Source organism: Phyllostomus hastatus, unplaced genomic scaffold, assembly GCF_019186645.2.
Source record: "Phyllostomus hastatus isolate PE091 unplaced genomic scaffold, TTU_PhHast_1.1 phas_contig_40, whole genome shotgun sequence".
Taxonomy (NCBI): Eukaryota; Metazoa; Chordata; class Mammalia; order Chiroptera; family Phyllostomidae; genus Phyllostomus; species Phyllostomus hastatus.
In genome coordinates this window covers 74,176,629-74,197,388 of record NW_025333872.1, presented here as the reverse complement: position 1 = coordinate 74,197,388, position 20,760 = coordinate 74,176,629, and the positions used below count along the sequence as shown (strand labels likewise).

The following is a 20,760-nucleotide window of genomic DNA, read 5'->3' as shown; positions in this document are numbered from 1 at the left end:
GCCAACTCTTGGTCCAGCGATGAAAGTGAGGAAATTTCCATTGTATTCCAGATAAGACTGCTTATTTACTAAAAACATGTTTTCGCATATGTGGAAGTATTTGACATTAAGTCTAACTTTATTCATGATGAACGTAGGTTTAACCAGTAGAATTGTGCCAGCAAGAGAGGATGTTAGTCATCTCTGCAGATCCACCACGGGCTGCGCTTTTCATGGGAAAGCATCGCTCGATGGAATAGCTTCCTGAGTTAGATGTTCTTTCCCAGGGGAAATAGACATAAATATTAAGAATTACTAATGGTAATGGATTGCTACTTGGCACTTCACAGCTAGGAGCAAGAATTCAGACATATGTGTTTATCTAAACAATTTAAGCTAATACAAATAAATAACCTTTGATATACACTGAGAACAGCTGCACTTTTGCTCAGGTTGAGGAAAACATTATTCATATATTCATGAATATGGATTTATTTATCACTATCATCAAGCTCTTATGTATATAAGTAATGTTCTTTTTCATTAGTTTAGTCATCCTTTTTTTTTAAATTGAATACTCATGCTTAATAAAATCAGATAGTTTGAAAATGAATAAAGAATTCATAAATTCTAATTTTGTTCCTTTTTCTCCCCACTATAGGCTTGTGTCTCCAGAGCAGCCACCAAAGGCCAAGTTCCTGACCTTGGGGTCCAAATTCCGCTACAGTGGCCGCACTCAAGCCCAGACGCGCCAGGCAAGCACCCTCATTGACAGGCCAGCGCCACACTTTGAGCGCACGTCTAGTAAGCGGGTCTCCAGGATTCTAGATGGAGGTAAGTGCATTTATGATTGCTTGGGTTTCATTAATCTTTTTAATCCAGGGGGATCAGAAAATGTTGATCTAGTTGATAAAGCCCCCAGCAATACCCTGGAGGGATAGCCATTTTTCTGAGTAAATAAAGTTCTATTTTTTATACTTAGAAGAAAATTTGGTAGTGTTTGGAAATTGTTATTCTGAAACTTAAGGTTTTTTTTGTTTGTTTTTGGTGTTATCGGTGGACACAAATACTAAGAGTTCTCATTGATAAGATGTTAGATAAACATGTTTTTATTGGTCTGACTTAATTATGATGTATTTTATGTGACTTAATTTTTTGGCAAAAGTGTAATTTCAAGGGTTTTGGTGTGGTAACATCTGAACTTTTTATTCAAAGGAACTTAAAACTTTCAAATTTTTATGAGTTTAGAGATGCTGACAGAAGTTTACCAGACGTTCCAGCATATGATAAAGCATTCGTAGCTTCAAAGGGATTAGTTTAAACATAGCGTTTTAACAAAAGAAAGGAAATATATTGGTTTGTTCCTTCAGCCAAGGGGAGATATATATAAAGTTGTATATTTTTCCTATTGGAATTCTAGTTAGCTACATATTTGTAGTTTTATGTAAATTATACATGGAAATAAATTGATGTTGCTTCCTTTCTTGTATGTATCTTATTGCCCTAATTTTCATTTAATAGTAGGTTTTCTAGAACTAAGGTTAATCTTATATTAGAATACTTTATGAAGGAATTTTTTTTCTACCTGAAAGAAGGTAATTGATATGAATGACTTTCTACCAGAAGAATTAGTTTAACAACGTTTTTGTTGGTTAATCTCAAAACATATGCAAAAACCATAATATAAAATTTGAAAATTCTATTTTACTAGGCTTGTCAGCAAAAACCTTTTTTGATGGTTTATTATTACTGATATCTTTTTTTTTTAAGATTTTATTTATTTTTAGAGAGGGAAGGGAGGGAGATAGAGAGAGAGAGAGAAACATCAATGTGTGGTTGCTGGGGGTTCTGGCCTGCAACCCAGGAATGTACCCTGGCTGGGAATCAAACCTGGGACACTTTGGTTCCCAGCCCGCACTCAATCCACTGAGCTACGCCAGCCAGGCTGATATCTTTTTAAAATATGAATTTGAACAACTTGTATTTTAAATAATAAATAATAATTAATTAATTAATTTTTAATAAATAATTAGCTAAAACAGACTGGATATGCTAACAGATAAAAATGTTCTCTCATTAGTGAAGGTTTGACATCCCTGGGCCTTGATCTATTTTTCTTGGAATAAACTTGGAAAAGAGGTCTAGGCACACACACACACGGAGATACTTCTCAGGATTTGTCGGTGGGCGTCTTGATATATATAGTTAATAAATCTTGTTTCTGGAGAATCTTCAGTGTAGTTTTATGAGACCACCCCACAAAATGTGCAAGGCGACCATAAGCTTATTCAAATGAGTGTCCATATTTCCAAACACTGTGATTTAAATTAAGTGGATTATTAATGTAAGATAGCTATCAGTGTAACCTTTAGCTAATTTGGCGACTGAACATTTTTCAAGTAAATGCGAAAAATGTGCCCACTTTTATAAATATTTCACAAGCTCTGCCCCTTGTTAAAGAGAATTTATGTAAGTGCTGAATAAAAGCAGTCAGTGTTGTTTAGTGCCCTGGGAGAAATCATTCCTCTTTCTGGAACACTGTCTGTTTCAGCCTTTGTTTTGAACTATGAGACCTTATAACTTATATTACAAGTTTTAGAGTTTATAAAGAAAAGTAAACCACTGCTATTTCTATGAGGCACATCAACTATGCTCAAGGAAACCCACCATCTTACATGGGCAACCAGTGCAGAGGGTTAGAATAGGTTTGTATCTGAAAACAATGATTTTTACAAGTGAAAGCAACAAACACGGCACAGTAATCCATTATTTTTCCTTTTGTGTTTTGGACACTGTAATTCATCAGATGGGCAAGTCATCAAAAGGATTATTGTGTTATAGAGAAAAATAGAAGGCTTTTCATGCCACTGCAGGACCAGACAGCTAGTGAACTATTCGGTTAGGGCCTATATTCTCTTTTTCTTCCCTCCTTGAAGCAAAGCTGGGCTACAGCCTGGTACTGAGCTGTATTTTTTGCCACCACTCCACATTAATACACCATTTTTTTGTTTTGAAATGTGTTCTATTTTATTTTTCATGTTTAGTTTTTAAGTTAGGCTAGATTAATGTAGATATTTGTATAAATAGTCCTCACTTTAAGGTTTAACAAATTAAATCTTCTAGTGATTACATAGAACATAAAAATCAATGTGATATCTAAAATCAAATATCAAACTAAAAGTAAATCTAGAACAGCTGCTTTGGAATAGTGACATTCCAATATTAGAAAATTAGACCAAAAAGGAGGCAGATCAATTATTTAAATAACCGAGGTGCATTTGAGAGCAGGGGAATCAATGATTTTGTGAAAGTGGGAAATACAATAAGCAGCGACACTAGTTAGATTGGGTCATCTGGCAACGGAGACCTATCCGAGCAAGAACCATTTCAGCTGAGATCTGAGAGATGAGAAGGGGGCAGCCACGAGTAGAGCAGGGGATACAACACTGCAGGCAGGAGGAGGAGCAGGTCTGAAGGCTAAGACTAAGGAGAGCTTGATACGTCCCAGAACACAAGGAAAGACATACGTAGTTGGAGCTTAGTAAGCCATGGGGAGAAGTGGGCCGGGGACAGGCCGTGCAAGACCTTGTAGGCCACGGTCAGGGATGTGGATTTTACTTTAGGTGTTGTAGGAAACTGCTGAAAGTTTGTGCACACTTGTGCAAGCACATGAGTACACAGTTGTTATCTTTAAAAAAAATAACTTTGCAATGTTGAAAATGATTAGCAAGGACAAGAGAGGAATCAGGATGGGAATAGTCCAGTTGAGAGTAATGGTCTTCTGTTGGGGGATATAGTAGGATTTTTGCCATTTGACTCTATAAGTTCGGTGCCTGGGGCATATAAGCTTTTCAGGATTCTGTAAGTGTTTAAGACCTGAAAAGAATTATTTCCTTCAAAATGCAAAAATTAAACAAAAAATCCTGCAAACTAAAATTAATAAGTGTTTAGAAGTATGCAAAGTCAACATTTTGTCAGCATCATTGTGTAACTTTAAATTTGAATTTCTTTAAAATTTTGACATTGTATCTGAAACCATTTCTAGGTCAGATTTTTCCCATTTTGCATTAATTTCTGAGTATGTATAAGTCTGCTTAAAAGAGTTACTCAGAATTGTATATACTTTCCAAGGGAAAATTATGAAAATCTTCTCAAAAGCTAAAAAAAAACCCCTGAAAAATAATTATACTTAATGTAAGATATGAGTTCATTTTATAACATTCTGTGAGTTTTCAAAGTACGAGTACCTAATGAATGCAAAAGGCTTCAGAGGACGGGATTGCTAAAGTAGAGATGGAAGAACTGGCCACATTTAGAAGCAGATCCAAGCACTCAGCTTTCTGGCTTGAGTAACTGGTGCAAGTATGAGGGTGGCCAGAGGAGGGAAGGCTGGAGAAGAGGGAAGTTTTAGTCAGGGCATGTAAGGGGTGTGAGTCGCAGGTTACTGGTAAAGCATGGATTAGCGGTGCCTGATGCCTCCAAGTTCAGGATGGTGGATCACACACAGTCCCTGCCCTGCAAGAGCTTGCAGTGTAGCGGCCTTTGTGGTTTCTGGGCTTCTCGGGGTGGGGTGTGGAACCGGGCCAGTCAAGCCCCTTTCACACGAGTGAAATGACCTCAGCGGTTGTTCCTGTGGTTTGAGGGAGAAACTGTAGATAGATAGAGGCTTGCCAGCTGCTACTCACTTTACCTTGTTGAGATCCGAGGCCATCGTGGGTTGATCTGCCGTGTGACACAAATCCCAACTCAGTATTCCTGCCCATCAGTGGGGGAGACGAAGGGATCGCATGAAGGCCACGTTTCCTGAGTGGGAGGGTGTCTGTGTATGAGACTTACTGATGGGTCGTGTTGAGGCATTCAGGAGGGAGGTTAGAAAAATGAAAACTATTAAACATAAATATAGAAGTTAATTCCCTGAAATCTACCTTTACTGTCTTATCACAATTTTAAATGGCATTCAAATTAAAGATTCATCTATGGGAGAATTCTTTAAACTTATAGAAGCAAATCATTTTAATAAATAGATAGTTGTTTGTTTTAGAAATTGATTCAGAAATAAGCTCAGGCAAGATCAAAGAAACCCTAGAGAATTAAAATAATGCTCACATAGTAATTCTGACTCACTGCTTTGACTTCCGTGTTTCAGCTGGTCTTAGAGCTCCTTCTACTGGCTAATTCCATAATCAGTGTGTATATCCTTCAAAAACCTTCTTTGAAAGCCTGGCTTAGTTTGGTGGGTTAAAATGCACAATCCTTTTTGAGTTGGAGAAAAGTCTAAAGATGAGTTCATTAGATATGTTGGCATTTTCAGAGCTTGAACAGCGTTCCTATTGTGTACATGCTGCCTGTTCATCGGTGTAAAAGGGGTAGGTTTCGTAACCTTTGACCACGTGAATGTCCTAACGTAATCCAAACGATGGTTCTTTACTAGCTCTAATTGGTGACGCCGACCAAAGTCTTAGGAAGGATTTTCCTGGCCCTGCTGGGGAGGTTTCAGCATATGGCCGTGGAGCTGTCAGCGCTGCCACAGCCCAGGATGATCGGGATGGCAGGAGGGACGTCAGAAGCCCCACTAAAGCCCCGCATGTGCAGCTCATTGAAGGAAAGGTATGGTGAATTAGTAGAACACGTGTAGAATGTGTACTTAGACTAGAGGCCACCTGCTCCATTTGTTATTTCAGAGCTCAAATATTTAAAAATCAGTCAATGTATGTTCTCTGTTGACATAATTTTCCACTTTTCAGATATGTGTAGGCTCTTGCTGGTTTGGACAGGGTCTCTAACTTTTATCTGGTTGGTGTTCAAAGCAAAATATTTCAACTTAAATTATATTAATGAATGCAAGTAAGTAATTTATTGGCCTTTCTTTACTCTTTTCATAATCATTTCATTTAAATCCCTAAATGATAAAAGGTATGATGGTTTGAAATTTATATTTGTTTTTTACAAGCAAATTTTAAAGTATAACCTGTTTCATTATTTTAATTATGATGACTTAAATTTGGGGGGATGAACAAAGATGTTCTTGGTGAAAAATATTATTTTCATTAATAATCTACAACAGATGAAGAAGAAATTGTTAAGCAAAGGGTGATTGTTTTGTGAACAAGTGAGAAGAAGGCGTGTTGCTCTTGGCCTTAGTTCGTGCATATCCCATAGTGATTGGAGAAGTACCCTGTGCTGTGTTTTCAGATCTGTCACTGTTATTTCACGTTACCTCGGGCGAGTATGGTCACTGAGAGATTGACTTGAAGAGGCTTTGAGTTCATATATCTTCTTTACATATGCACAGAGCAACCCCCCCCAAAATGAAATCATTCTGTAAATTTATAATATTTTCTGAATTTTAACTTTGAAAATTCTAATGAGTGCCTCATGAATTCACGAACCTGCTAGGTGAAGTAGCTGCCAGTTCCTCAGGAATTCGACAGCCTCTAATACTCAGCCTAGAGGGGGTGGGGGGACCCTGGGGACTCATGCTATCAAATCACCTGCACAGCTTCGTTGAAGAATTGCCGAGTATTATATTTTAAAAATTCTGTGGTAAAAGATTATTGAGTTAAAAATAATGGAAATCGTGTCCAACAAGGTGTCTTTTAACTGCTGAAAAGTCGTCAGAATCTTTTACGATCACGCTGACGGGGCGCCCAGGAGAGTGACTGGTGATGTCTGAAATGGGAGAGCCCAGCAATTCAGAGTCTCTGTTCCAGCTGGCCTGGGCAATTTCAGACATCCAGTTATTTGTTGAAGTTATTTTAACTTCCAAAGGAAATTCTGCTTATCTTCAGCAAAAGACTGAGTGTGTTGGCTTTTTTGCTAATGCTTTGAATGTCTGTCAGCAACCTGGTTTAAAAGTAGTGATGCTGCTTGAGTTTCATTGGCTCTGTTTGCAACCAATCAGAAAAAAATAATTAAATTAGTATATGCCTATACAATTTATGTGATAAAAGTAGTTTTCCTCTTTAAAAATGATCACTCAATTCATTTTCTAACCACACTGTATTAATACAATCTCTACTTCTGAGTAAAACTGTTCACTAACTATCCATTTCTTCTCTCCTTTCTCTCCTTTGCCTTTGTTTCTCCTTTGAATGCATCTGTTGTGAAATTTCACATTCAATCATGGGTAGTGCCGAGAGCAGCCCGTTTTCATGTGCCCACCTTCACCATTCATCCTCCACGTTTCATCTCTTCCCCCAAAGTTGTTGCCAGTCCCTGAACTGGACTTGCTTTCAGACATTTCGGAGGAAGACCCCTTTGGGGAGGCTGACCAAATCACACTCGACAGCTTAGAGCTCCTTTCCACAGGGGAAACCTCAGAGCAGGGGGACTGTGAGGTCACTGGCCTTGATTCTGTCTTGGATCCTGTTATAGCCCCTTCTCAGGTTGACTGTCCTCCCACCCACGAGAAGCCTCTAAAAGAGGCTGACCACAAGGATGCTCAGTTTGGGTACTTTTCCTTCAGTTTCTGCAAGTGCTTGCCATCCAGCTTCCCCTCACTCCTCGATGAAGATGGGTATCTTGCTTTCCCCAGCCTCCCCAAGGTCTGGGTCTCCTTCCTCCCCACTGACATCCAGCACTATGTTCCTATCACCTCCCCTTCATTCCTTCCTTCCCTCATCCTCATCTTTGGGCTACTTCTCTCTGCTTCTCAGTCAGTGCCCTTTTCCCTCACCTTTTCCCTTCCTCTGGCTCTATGCCTCTGCTATCTGGAGGCTAAAGCCACTTCTTTTAATGTGTCTTACGACTGTAACTTGAATGACAGAACAGAGGAAGAGGAAGCAGTTGTTGGTACTCCTACATAATCTTCAATTTGTGCAGTCAACAAAGCTACACGTCATCTTGTACCCTTCCTAATGTAGAGTGTAAACATGTGCATAAACTTTCTCACTGATTACTCTCCATATAGTCTGAGCTGTACATGTTCACACGCACAGCATTTCAGTGCATGAGAAGCAAGTGTAAGCAACTTCCCTTTTGTTGATACCCATTGACCAGGTGCACACATTCTAAGTTGAAAGCAAAGTTATAGGGTTGTTTTGTAAATATCTGTAGACCTTACTAGGTCTAAATAAAGAACTTAGAATGCAGTAGACATCACTGTAATTGATGTATATTATTAGAACTCATTATTATTATTTCTTTTGTTAGAAAGCCAAACTTGTTTCTCTTGAATTTATGAGGATGCATCTTTATACTTTTACTTCTGACTTTTAGGTCTAATCTCAGAAATTCCTTGTCTCCCTATTATTGTAGCATTTGGAGACAAGATGAATTTCAGGTAGTATTTTTCTTTTTAACTCTAAATCATGTAACCGTATGACAGAGTTACCATCAGGTAACTTTTGTGAGGAAGATACTATTCTGTTATTTTTTCTTTAACATGAAAAATGAAACAAGGCTTTTTGAAAATTTAGAATATATTATAGCCCTATATCTGGGCCTCTTAAGTGTTCTTTTATTTAAAATTTGATGCCTGGTTTGAGGATTTTTACCTCTTTATAGGGCTATCTCTGTACTACTAGTCAGTCAGTGCTAACGTGTATTATGTTTTTGATTGTTCTGCTAAATGTGGTCTGGTGACTTAGTGTTTCAGTATCCTGAGGTCACTATCAATACAAAGAGTAAGTCACAAAATTTAGAGCAAAACCAAAAGAAAAGTGTGAAGATAATGTTCTGTATGCTTAGGTCATGTGGGAGAAACCACGATTTTTACACGTTACCTGTGCATGACAAAGGTGGACATTTTAGAAAATTCATTGTTGACTAAAGAATTGCAAGATAATTCTTAACAGATTATTGAGTTGGCCATGTCTCATTTTTGATAAAAAAGATACTGTGGGCTTCTTGCTGATTTCTCAAAAATACTCTAAAGGCTTTTTTTTTTTTTTAAGAGCATTTTGAACTCTCAGATTTGACACTATCATTTTTGTAAAGGAAAAAATATGATATATGGTCCTGCTGTCCATTCACATGTAAAGGTTAAACTATTTTCTCTTAGTATCAGAATCAGGATTTTTCTTTCTTGCCATTCCTATCCTTGAATCTAGTCATCAGTATTTAGCTCGTTTTAAATTTACAAATTTATTCTTTTCAGATGTTAGATGCTTGGAATTGTCCAACTGTGGAAAATGATTCCTGTTTAAGGAATTTTATGAAAGAAAAGTGGCTGTATTTCAATGAGTATTTTTAAATACCTACCATTTTAACATGAATGTAGCAAAGTAGACCAATTTCCCCTAAGGAAAGAAATGTTAAAAAACTGAGTAATACAATGAACATTTGTCCCTGACATAAAGTGAAAGCCAAATTATACATCATTATATTTTGCCCTCATCATTAGTTCATTTAGACATTTCAAATGAGAACAGATTGAATTATGCCATTTTTACACTCCTATTTTCATTCCTGAGTAAAAAATATATATATGTATATATATTTTCAAAAGCAGTGCATATAATCTAGGGGCTGAGAAAGAGTGAAGTTTTCATTCTCCATTCCACCCTTGCAAAGGATCATTTCTATCATCTATACAACACTGTAGGTGAAGAGAGACCAAAGTTGCTTAAGATTCTGCATCTTCTGAGGGCCACGCAATAAGGTTGGTAATGCTGGTTCCCCACTGAAGTTCAAATACAGCTTCTTTGCACCGATTCTACAGTTTCCAGTAATACTTCCATGTTCTGGCCATTTGCTGTATATAACTTTTCAGGTGAAGATGGAAGAAGAGGAAACACAGCTGGAGGAGGTGGATATTTTTTCTGCAAAGTTAAAACCTGGTGGCTGCTGCCTGCCACTAGTATTGTGTGGGGGGTGATGCATTTTCAGGGTTTATTTGTGAGTTTTGCTTGTTGTGGCCTTAGGTTCTTAAGATTTGTATTACTTTTAATGTCTTAGATTGTCCAAGTCAGGGTTGTTTCTGGTGCTTGCTGATTCATACACTTATGTTTATTTGCTTTTCCCCCCTCTGTGTGTGATTTAATTTCACAGAAAAATTCCTTGAGAGTAGAAGGGGATAATATTTATGTCAGACATAGCAATTTAATGTTGGAGGTTTGTATAAATTTAAGAAAACAACTGTCCTGATGGCTGCCAAGCTGCTGTGGACGGGAGGTCACTCACAGGCTGGCTGGCAACTTTTTTCGAGCACAGCGCATGAAATGCATGGGGAAAATTCAAGTCGGGAGTGCATGTTACCAGTCCAACTTTGTTCTTTTAAAGTGGCTTAGGTAGGACTATATCGACTAGAAGTTCTCAAAGTGACAACTGGGAAAAAAAATCTATTTTAGCCAATGAATAAAGTTTTTATCCATTATATCTTGAAGTTCTAATAAGTAAACTTATTCTCTCCTGAATGGGCTATCTCTAGGGCATGGAATCTGAAGTAATGTGATCCCATCCTTTATATACATTAACCAGAACAGATACCCGTTGATCTGGCATTAAATCATTTCACTCTTGATTTCTGTCCACAACATTTTTTTTGCAGGGTTTTAGTGGCACTAAAATCCATGCAATTAGGAATGTGGTCTGCTTAAAGTACTCTGTTTGAAAGTATGCTAGTTAATGGAATTGTTTTGATTAAGAAGAAAAATATAAATGAAAGAAAGGAGGGGGAAAAAAGGATACCTAGCCACCCAATTAGGAATGTGAATTATATTCCCCGTGTCACACGAGAACTTTTTTTTTCTCTTTATTTTAGGGTAGTACATGGCGATGTATTTATTGGCGAACTTCAATTCTGAGTAATCTGACTAATCATGTCGGTTGCTTTTGGCAGCTTGGATAATTGTTGGAAATGTACTTTTGCATAACTTACTAAACTGCTCTAAAGTGTAAAATATAACATTGCTTTGAACAAATACAAGAAATGTGCCTGATCTCAAGCCACAGTCATTTTTCCATGCCATGCAAAGGTTTTTAGATTTTCATGAGTTTTTGCAAATGGCTGTAGAAGCTCATAGATGAGCAACTATGCTTGTGCATGAATGTGGAGTATCTAATTTCATCAGATGCATGACCTGTTCCTCTGGGAGTGGGATGAAAACTACAACCAACAGGTGGCCCTTATGATTTTTGAAATGTAAGAATATATTTAAAATTCAGTTAAAACCATTTCCAGAACAATAATTAGCTTTAATTCCCACAAATACTAGTTATCAGGGCCAATGTACAAATCCCATGAATACCATTCATCAGAGCCTACTCCAGTGAAAATCAACATGGTAATTTTTCTCGTATTTTTGTCTGTATAAGGACCATTTGCTAGGGGGAGTGCTGGATCCCACATTTGTGCCTGGCAAGTACATGAAACCAGTATGAGGTTCACTTATTTTATAGAGAGGTCAGTACAAGCAGCCTATGGAAGCCACCGCTGGAATTTCCTGAAAAAGTCAATCTCTGCTGCCCCAGCCCCTTTTTGGGGGCAGATGGTACTGGATGGGCTTTCCCGTCAGGCCTAATGTGGGTCTGTGTTCACCTTCCTCTCTTTTTACTTGATTCAATATGTTCACAGAGGGCAACTGTAGTAGTAGCCCTGATCAGAAAGGTGAATTTACAAGGACAGAGGCATAGGCTGCGTTCAAAATCCAACTATTGGAAAGAAGGGTTATTAACCATTTTGGTATTAGTTCTATGACTTCCTTCTAATAATGTAAAAAGTTATTCCTTAAAAAATTCTAAACAGACAAGACATTAGAATCTTTTAAAATGTGAATCATAAAAATAATTGCTCATTGGCTTTATTTTCAAATTTTGAGGAATTCATTAAGGTTATTCATAGGTGATAATATGGCTTTTGAGACTTGGCATTTTTCTTGCTTTACTATGTTATTTTTAATCATAAGTTTGCTTTGTCTTATTTTTTTTGTTTTACTTTTTGATTTTATTTTTGTCCTACTGGATTTTTTTTCCTTTTGGATCCCTTCCCCCCGTCTATTACGTTACACATTGCTAGGACCTGGATAAGGCCCAGGAGGACATACTGAAACATCAGGCTAGCATTAGTGAACTCAAGCGCAATTTTATGGAATCCACACCTGAGCCGCGCCCTAATGAATGGGAAAAACGACGTATCACACCTCTGTCCCTACAGACACAAGGGGTATGTCACTAGCTATTTGTTGGCTATATGTATCCAGCTTTTCAGTAAAACTGAGGTTGCTAATCTCTGATGTTGATTCCCAGAAGCTACAAAATGTTCCCAGTTTTTTTAAAATGTAATTGCTAACAATTTTTTAAAATACTAAATATTTATTAACAGTGTAATACATATTGACGTAGTTCTTAAGTAAATTGAATGAGTTTAAAAATATTTTTTAAATAGTTTCTGAATAACTATTTTACTCACGTAAATTAGCAGCAATGAATTTTTACAGAGGATGATGTAGGAACTGACATTATGTGGTTGTAATGAGCTTTTCAGATCCTGACTTCAGAAATAAGAAAGTTTACTTAACAATTAAATAATTAATGTAGACCATATTTAGAATGGTTTAAGGTAATTACTATGAGGAAAATGAGTTAAACTTTACTTTGAAGACTGATGAGCCCTGTTGAAAACTTGCAAAATGTCTTATCATACAACTTAATACCGGCACTTCCTAGTAATGAAATACAGAAAAACATTGTCAACTAGAACATTCTTTTTCTTTTCATGATTACTTCTTCCCACCAATATACGTTTTGCCTTTAGAATATGTTCTGAAAGTATGTCTCCATTTATTCCCATGTATATCTGTTCTTTTCTAATGCCCTCAACATCTCTGCTATCAACCGAGAACTTCCACGGGTTCATTTATCACACTAGAGGAGACAGTGATTATGCTTTATTCAATATAGCTTAAGAAGTGTATGAAGGTATTAACCTACCATTTCATCTTTCCCCCTTCTTTTAACCCTCCCTTCTTAAGTTCATCATCCAGACTGGCTTGAGTGTTGCCAAATAGTACACATTTGATTTAGATAGTCTCATGCAATTATTTTATCAACCTTTTCTTAAAAAGCAAAGCTGTTAGTCGCTTTATATTTCTAAGTTTGTGTCAGTGAAAGAAAAGTAGCTCTTCAAGAACAGATGAGCGAAGTAATTGCTGAACTGAAATAACAACTTCTGAAAATACCAACATTTAGAACACCACGGTAGGGTCTTACGAAGTTGTATACAACTTAAATTCTTATTTGTAGATTTTCAGAAGGCACTGATGATAGTGTCTCAGCAATTGACTCTAGAGTGCTACGTTTTCTGGAGAAACAGTATCTGGCTTTGGCCCCTGTGTGTGCTGCTTCATCCGGTTTGTTCCGCTGACCAGTTTTATGTTTGTGTTGCTGTCGATGTGATGTACTTGTCTTATTTGTTGATTATGTCTATTGTTTAAAACAATAGAGAAAAGGAGACCATCTTTTCAAGGATATTTTGTCCATGAAGGAGAAGCATCAGACAGCGGCAACACGGACAGTTGAAGAAAAAGCCCAGGAGGCAGACAAGGTGTTCACCTTGCATCCTTGGATCTACTCTCGCTTTTTCCTCTTTTCCTTTTATTTCTCTTCACAGCCATAAGATATTCTTTTTTTCTTATGAATCAATCCAAACTTTTTAAAAATACTTTTTGAGCATTTGTTAAATCTCCATGTACAGAAACAGGATCATTAGGTGAGATGCTACAGAAGGACTTTATTTGAAAATTCACAGTTTGAAATGCAGGCATATCAACTGAATTAATAAGTGACCCCCCCCCCCATTTTGATATATGTGGCTGGCAGTTGGGAAACCATGGCTTCGTGTGAAATACACTGTTTGTACAGTGCTGTGCACACTGTGGTGGTGTTAAAATAACAAATTATGTGCAGTTTGGGTTACTAGTTTACTAACTATATTTGGAAACCTTTTGGATTTTCATTTTTATGATTTTTTAATAGGAAAAAAAAGATTTTGGTGCACCATAGCAACCCTTTGGATCTCTCTCTGTGCTTCTGCATATGTGAACTCTCTGGCAGTGCTACGAAGTTAGCTTTCTGTTGCTTTCACATTCTTATTCTTCTGTTTCTACTGGTTTCGCTTAGCCAGCTGGTCATCCAGTTAATTCCCGGGATTACAGAGCTTTGAGTCTGTCGGAGGAAAAAGAAGGTAGACATGTGAATGAGTGATCAGAAAATGTGGGGTACTAACGAAGCAATCCGGTTTTGTGTGAGGAGGTGATTGGAAAGGCTGTTTTCCCATTGTGGTCAGGAAGAGCTGGCATTTAAGTTGAGACCTTCACGAGAAGGAGGTAGCTGTGAAGATTATTCCATGGATAGGGAAGAGCAAATGCAACAGCCCAAGGCAGGAACTAGTTTCAGGAACTGATAGACCAAATGCCAAGGGCTTAGGAAAAACCATGGAGGTTAGACACCAGATCCTGTCAGGTCTTGAAGACCACATTGACGTTTTGCGTTTGATGACAGGAGTCATGGGGAGCCATGGAGCGTTTTCAGCTGGGTCTGACAGAGACCCCTCTGCTTCCAGACGAGGAATGGAATACACAGGATGTGAATGAGAGCAAAAGTCAGTAGTGTGCTTTCCTCCCGCAGAAGTCTGATTTTGTAAATGAGCAGAGAATAGTATTGTAGTGTACAGTAGGGTGGGAAAGGAGGCAAAATAAATTGAAGGTGAAGTCTCGTCCTAAAGGAATTTGAGGTGTAGTTGAGGTGAAATACTTCTAGAATACTGCAAGTGAGAAACCTAGACCAAGTGGCATATTTATGTTCTTAAATGTTAGTGCGAAGTGTAAAGCCAATTAGACTCTGTAAAATGTTGACTTTAATATCACATGATTTAAAATATTGTGTACTTTTGAAAGTTTAACCTCTGGAAGCAAGTCAAATGATAGATTTGTTCAATTTAAAGTAATGCCCAAGTACTTTTTGCAGTAGGAAACTTTGGAATTTTGTTGAAGATATAAGATGTTTAAAATTACCATTTTTCTGGATGTCATGGTTTAGGAAGGTACAATATAAAATATGTTGTAGAAGTTACCATTACATGAAAGTGATGTCACATAAAATTTAAACTGGAATTTACCCACTGTTAAGTTTATGGTTTATCTGCGCTTGAAGTTACTGCTTTTTTCTTGTCCTTTTCCTCTCCAACAATATATATAGACTGTTGTAACTGCAATCATCCATTCATCCATCCTCACAACAAACATTGATTTATCGCTTGCGATATATCTTTCCCCCCCAAAAACTTTTCAGTATTAGTAGTTGAAAGTGTGTGAGTAGTTAAATTTACTGCAGTGTTTTGACTTGTAGCAGGATGTCTTACAAACTTCTTCATTGCATCTTCGTTTTGCTACTGATTTAGCAGGGTTTTTTGATTATCTTTAAATTTTAATCCTTAATGAAATGTAAAAGAAAACAATTATGCATGAGTATAATTTGATCAAATTTTCCAAATTTCGGTAATATGTGTTCTATGGATTTAAAAAAGTAATAGTTTCTTGTTTAAAAGTTAATACATTGAGCGTTCAAAATGGCTTCAGTTTGAATATGAACAATTTTAAGAGTAGAGCAGAAAATTGGAGACCAAATCATTTAGTCTTTAATAGGCTAATTACTCTGTTGCGTATTCTCTAATGTAGTGTGAGAATTATGATAAACTTGTATAAAATATTCTCTCATGAGTCTAGTAGAGATTACATAGACATAGAGTTTTAAAGTACTTTTGAAGATATTTTATTGAATAATTAAATGCATGGCACTTATTTAAATTCTCTAGTTACCCCTTACTGGGAAGGACACCCTATCCACTAACTCAACCCCTGGGGATGGTGGAAGTATGGAGATTATAATTAAAATGAATTAGTTCAGAGGCTTTTTTTTTTTCTTCATGAATATTGCAAATGCTTATGCACCTAGTCTTCCTTTCTCTCCTAGTGTACTGTGTCAAAAGGGGCATCCCCAAAATGTCACTCACTCACTCACTCATTCATTCATCTCTCATTAAGCTCAATGAGCAGTGGGGTTTATTAGGAAGTATTTTTGCACACTTCTGACAAGAGGGGGCGCTTCATGGTGACTCTTTGCTCTTGGCATTTCAGGTACCTGAGACAGTCCTCAGGTATCCCATTGTGCCCTCAGGCAGGTTAGGGACCATTGCTTAAGGGCCAGAAATGTGAAGATTAAATTTGCCATAATGGTTTTTCAGGGACAGATGACTTTAACACCGGTCACTGGGTTTTTGCCTCTTGAGTGTGTCTTCCTTTTTCTTGACCTGTCTTTCATTGAAAAAAGTACAATTTCTTCATTCCACGGCATGTCTGAGGGAATTCCTTGGGTTGCTATCAGATCTCGTGTGTGTGAAGTAATGTGGAAAAGGGAAGAGATCGTAGGAGCTGGAATGGTTGGGGGAGGGCATGCACAAAATATGAAATATCAGGTGTACCTCAGACAGATGAAAAAATTGGGAAGGGCACTGGAGACAGGAGGATAGGGTCACCCAAGCTGTGACACAGGAATAAGTGTTTCAAGTGTGGGGGGCCACTGAAGAGGCCGTTCTGTGCAGAAAGAGGCTCACGCTGAAGCGCTGCCTCAAGAAGATATAAATTGATGGTTGGGGAGGTCATGCTCAGTTTGTGATTAAAGCTTCGGTGACCAATCAAGGAGTTTTAGCTGGTGTTCATAGGTAGAGCTATCAAAGATTCTCAAGCAGGGTGGAAAGCTGGCATTCGGGCAAAGCGCCACATCTGCCTGCTGCAAAATCTTGCAGAATCCTCACCTTTCTTTCAGTTTATGCTGTTCTGCAATTCTTTCTTGTGTAACCTTCCCTTTCTTTCACTAGGTCACTGCTGTCTGTTCCAACTTGTTGTTAACCCTTTGCTCTTCCTTTTCTGACCTCTCTAGAGCCTAGAAGAGGAGATAACATCAATTTTGTTTAGTGCAAAGGGCTTTTCCGATAGCATGAAAGCCACCTTCACTTCAGCCACCACTTGGACAGCAGAGGGCACTGTTGTGAACTATAATGCACCTTCTGAAATGCTTTCTTCCTCGTCCTTCTCACAGTTGCCTGAGGTGCATTTTACTTTGTTTCCCCTGTTTTTAAGAGCCACATGAAGAGTGATTTTTATTTTTAAAATATTCAGAAACCCTTCTCATAAGTGCTACATTGGTGAAATTCATTCTTCCTGGGAGAAACATTCATGAAATAATGACTGAATTTGAAAAAAGGATACAAGTTGGATGTTCTCCTGCTTCTTTTCTGCCCCCTCTCCTGTCCGCCCCATGCCCCCCTGCAAAAGAAAAAAATCTGTCTAGATTCAGAGAAGCATTTAAGCCCAGTTTTGGAGTTGTTGTGTGGAGGGAAACCCTCTGCCAAGTATAGAAGCTAAGGATGCTTTGCAGAGCTAAAAGTATGCAAAGCCTTAATGTCTTTTGGGCATCTTTTGATGGCTTATCATTTATAAAATGGAAAAATTTGAGATGCCTGCCATACTCAGTGAAATAATGTTTTTCATTTTTTAAATAAACCTAAGGAATCCCCTGAGCTTGGGCAGAACCCATCTGACAATTTGAAGTTACGTGATAGTAAGAATCCACAGGCCTGTAATCATGATGGACATTTAGGTGCTGTACTACTTAACTAGAGTGAATTTACTCCCAACAAGTAGACGTCTGCAGGGGTGGCAGTGGTGAGCATTTTAAATAACAGAGTTGGTTCGTTTCAGTTTTCAAAGATGCTAGTGGAGGAGATAAATTCTAAGAGGAAGCACTTGGGTCATCATTGACATATACCCAAATGAAATAATACCCTTTTTACTAATCTGTTATACAGTTTGAGATGTTCGTAGCCATTTTTTGGAACAACAACATTTGTATATTAATAGTTAGTCTGAGACCAACTATTATTTTGCCAGTTAAAGCTGTTGTTTTTTTTTTAATGAGCCAGCATAAAACAAAGGTTTCATCTTAAATACTATTTTCATCTAGGAATCAGGGTTTCACGCAGGCTTTATGGTCAAATTAAGATCAAAATTGTTAATGGAATAGGTTTTATAAGTTTTAAAATTTATACTTTAATCAGTAAGCTTTGCTATAATTCCAGTTTTTTCCCTACCTTTCAACTGCAGAAGTAGAGATTATAGGTATAACTAGAATAATAAAGCACTTCATTTCTTTGGGAAGATGCTGGCTGTTTTGCTTTTTTGTTTCCTTTTGTAAGCTTTTCGCATTTGTCTTGATTGGCTTTTATGTGACCTTGAGCAAAGGTTTTTGTAGATGTTTATTCTTACTGTTCTGTCTTCGCAGTGTCAGATGTGTGCTTTGGTGGGTGTCGAGGTAAAACTTTATTGATTTTGTGTCCTCGGTTGCTTTTTGTTTCGCAGAAACGCGCTCCTGAGTCAGAAGGGCCTTGCACTGGAGCCAGTGATGCTGTTAAGGTTCTCCCCTTTTCCATGTTAACACCATTGCCTGACGCTCTGACCCCATCACGTTCTCCCCGCTTCCCTTTCAGTCAGCCATCATAATCATCTTTGTTTTCCTCCATGACATGAACGTACCATCAGTTAATTTGGGTTGCCGTCGTTTTTATTTATTCATGTATTTTTGTTTTCCCTCATCCACTTCTTTTCTGTGCAGAGTTCACATGAGACTCTGAATGTAGTGGAGGAGAAGAAGCAGGCAGAGGTTGGGAAAGACGAAAGAGTAATCACAGAAGAAATGAACGGTAAAGAGATATCACCTGGGAGTGGTCCTGGGGAGAGCCGTAAGGTGGAGCCTCTGACACAGAAAGACTCCACCTCCCTGTCTTCTGAGAGCAGCAGCAGCAGCGAGAGCGAGGAGGAAGATGGGGGAGAGTACCGGCCCCACCACCGAGTGACCGAGGGCACCATACAGGAAGAGCAGGAGGAGTACGAAGAAGAGGTGGAGGAAGAGGCCGGCCGAGCAGCCAAGGTAGTAGAGAGGGAGCAGCCAGTGCCAGAAGCCAGCCCAGGCAAACAAGCAGGTGCCAGTGTAAGCACAGTAGAGACAGTGGCCCAGGAGAATGTAGTTGCCCCAAAGGTATCTGCAGAGAAGAGTGTACACGAAGGCGCCCTTAAGCAAGACGTGAGCGAAGACACAGAGGACGAGCAGCATAAAGTTAACGGAGAGGTGTCTCATGTTGACATTGATGTTATGCCACAAATTATTTGTTGTTCAGAGGTAAATGGGAGACTCAAGCGGGAGCTAAACTCTGGAGCTATTTCTCAGGTGGAGAACACCTGCCTTTCTTCTCCTGTCCTCCCAATTCTTCCCTCAGCTTTTTCAACAAGACTCTGATTTTGAGCTCTCACGGGAGGAAGGGGAAGGCACTGCTTTGTAGATTTTCTGCCAGCTCGGGTTGCTAGCTTCCTTACTGCAACTGAATCACCTGATCCAGTAAACTTGCCTGCAACACCAAATCATTTTTCATTCTTAGTTTCACATCTGAATTTTTCTTTGCATGTTTTGGATGTTTTCAACTTTTTATCTTGAGTTGCACTGCTTCCTCAATACTTCATGCCTTTCTCATTGGTTTAATTAGAAAGTTGTATGTGTGTTGTTGAAAAACCAGTCGGTGTGAGTGCGTGTGCTGCTTCTGTTGTGACTGTGGGTTTGACTGCTTGGCTCATTGTCTCTTCAACTTGAGAATTTTGGACATGGCAGTGGGCTCTGATTACCATGGCGCTCTGAACTCAACATCTGGCAGTGATGAAAACAGTGTTTCCTGGATGCCACTGTGATTTCCGTTTTTAGATTCCGAGGACTGTATGGTTTGGTTGAAGACACTGCTTTCCTTTTAGACAGCCAGAGGTTAGGCTGCTTAATCGGAGCTTAGTCTTCTCCTTCCGCCCATCATCAGTTCTGGATTACTCACAAGTTGATCGTATGCTTGGATCACATCTACATTGTGTCTCAGTCTTTTCTTTTTTTCTCTTCAAGAAGGAGAACTTTCCTCACTCCCCTTAGATTAAGTCTTGGTCTCTAGGTGCAGCATCTCTGAATTGGAAGTTAAAGTTTTGTTGAGGGAGGGCTTACTTCCAGGTGATTATGTCTTGATTCTAAAATCAGGTGCCCACAATGTAGGAGTTACCCCTATTTGCTCCCTTTGATGAGCTGGAGAATCTTGAAATAACTTTGTCTTAAAGTAGTTAAATGGATTTTTATTATGTTACTTTAAATTTCCTGCTTCCTTGCAGAGAACACATTTGCAAAAGCCTTGGAACACTCTGAACTATTATTTCCCACATTTACCATACATTACACTTGGGAATCTTCTCTCACAGTACTGTAGTATTTTGGTAGTGGTAATTAGTCTGACGCTGTATTAAACATCCGTGCTCGGCTGACTACAATATTAACAGGCTATGAACCTCTCTAACGTTTTTTAATTGTTCAAAGCAGTAATGCAATATTAGTGGACTAATTCTAGATAGAACAATTTAACTTATGTAGCATAGAGGAAACACTGCAAGTTTTAGACAAGTGTAATCGAAAACAGTTATACTTGAAGATAATCCTTCTGAAAATGAGGTGTCCTTGTCAGCAGAGCAAGAAGAAAAGAGCAAAACTTAGCCTAACCTAGGTGGTGTACCAATTAAAGGCCATGAGCCTTCATACAAACCACATGGTTCTCTAAACTGCAGGAAAAATCAAAACAGGCCATTTCACATAGTTCATTCTGTTTTGTTTTTTCTTTTTCAAATGTATCATCAGTTGCCCAAAGCTAAAGTTTTGTTTTGTTTTTTATCACTGTATACCAGGCTTGACATATAAGTAATTTGAGACCATCAT

General features: G+C 38.3%; 1 protein-coding gene across 14 annotated transcripts in view; it reads left to right on the top strand.

Annotated features, from left to right (window-relative positions):
• Window positions 1-20,760, top strand: part of EPB41L2 (erythrocyte membrane protein band 4.1 like 2) — a 207,954-nt gene that overhangs the window by 162,540 nt on the left and 24,654 nt on the right. For 4 of the 14 annotated variants that reach the window (XM_045843878.1, XM_045843879.1, XM_045843880.1 and 1 more), the window contains 7 exons: window positions 641-813; window positions 5,411-5,586; window positions 9,970-10,032; window positions 11,936-12,082; window positions 13,361-13,462; window positions 18,333-18,386; window positions 18,586-19,149. In XM_045843878.1, the coding sequence (XP_045699834.1) occupies window positions 641-813; window positions 5,411-5,586; window positions 9,970-10,032; window positions 11,936-12,082; window positions 13,361-13,462; window positions 18,333-18,386; window positions 18,586-19,149 (1,279 nt within the window). Of the gene's footprint in view, window positions 1-640; window positions 814-5,410; window positions 5,587-7,109; window positions 8,334-9,969; window positions 10,033-11,935; window positions 12,083-13,360; window positions 13,463-16,854; window positions 17,023-18,332; window positions 18,387-18,585; window positions 19,150-20,760 lie in introns of those variants that run through there. The other 10 variants (XM_045843892.1, XM_045843887.1, XM_045843882.1 and 7 more) reach the window with 10 other exon arrangements.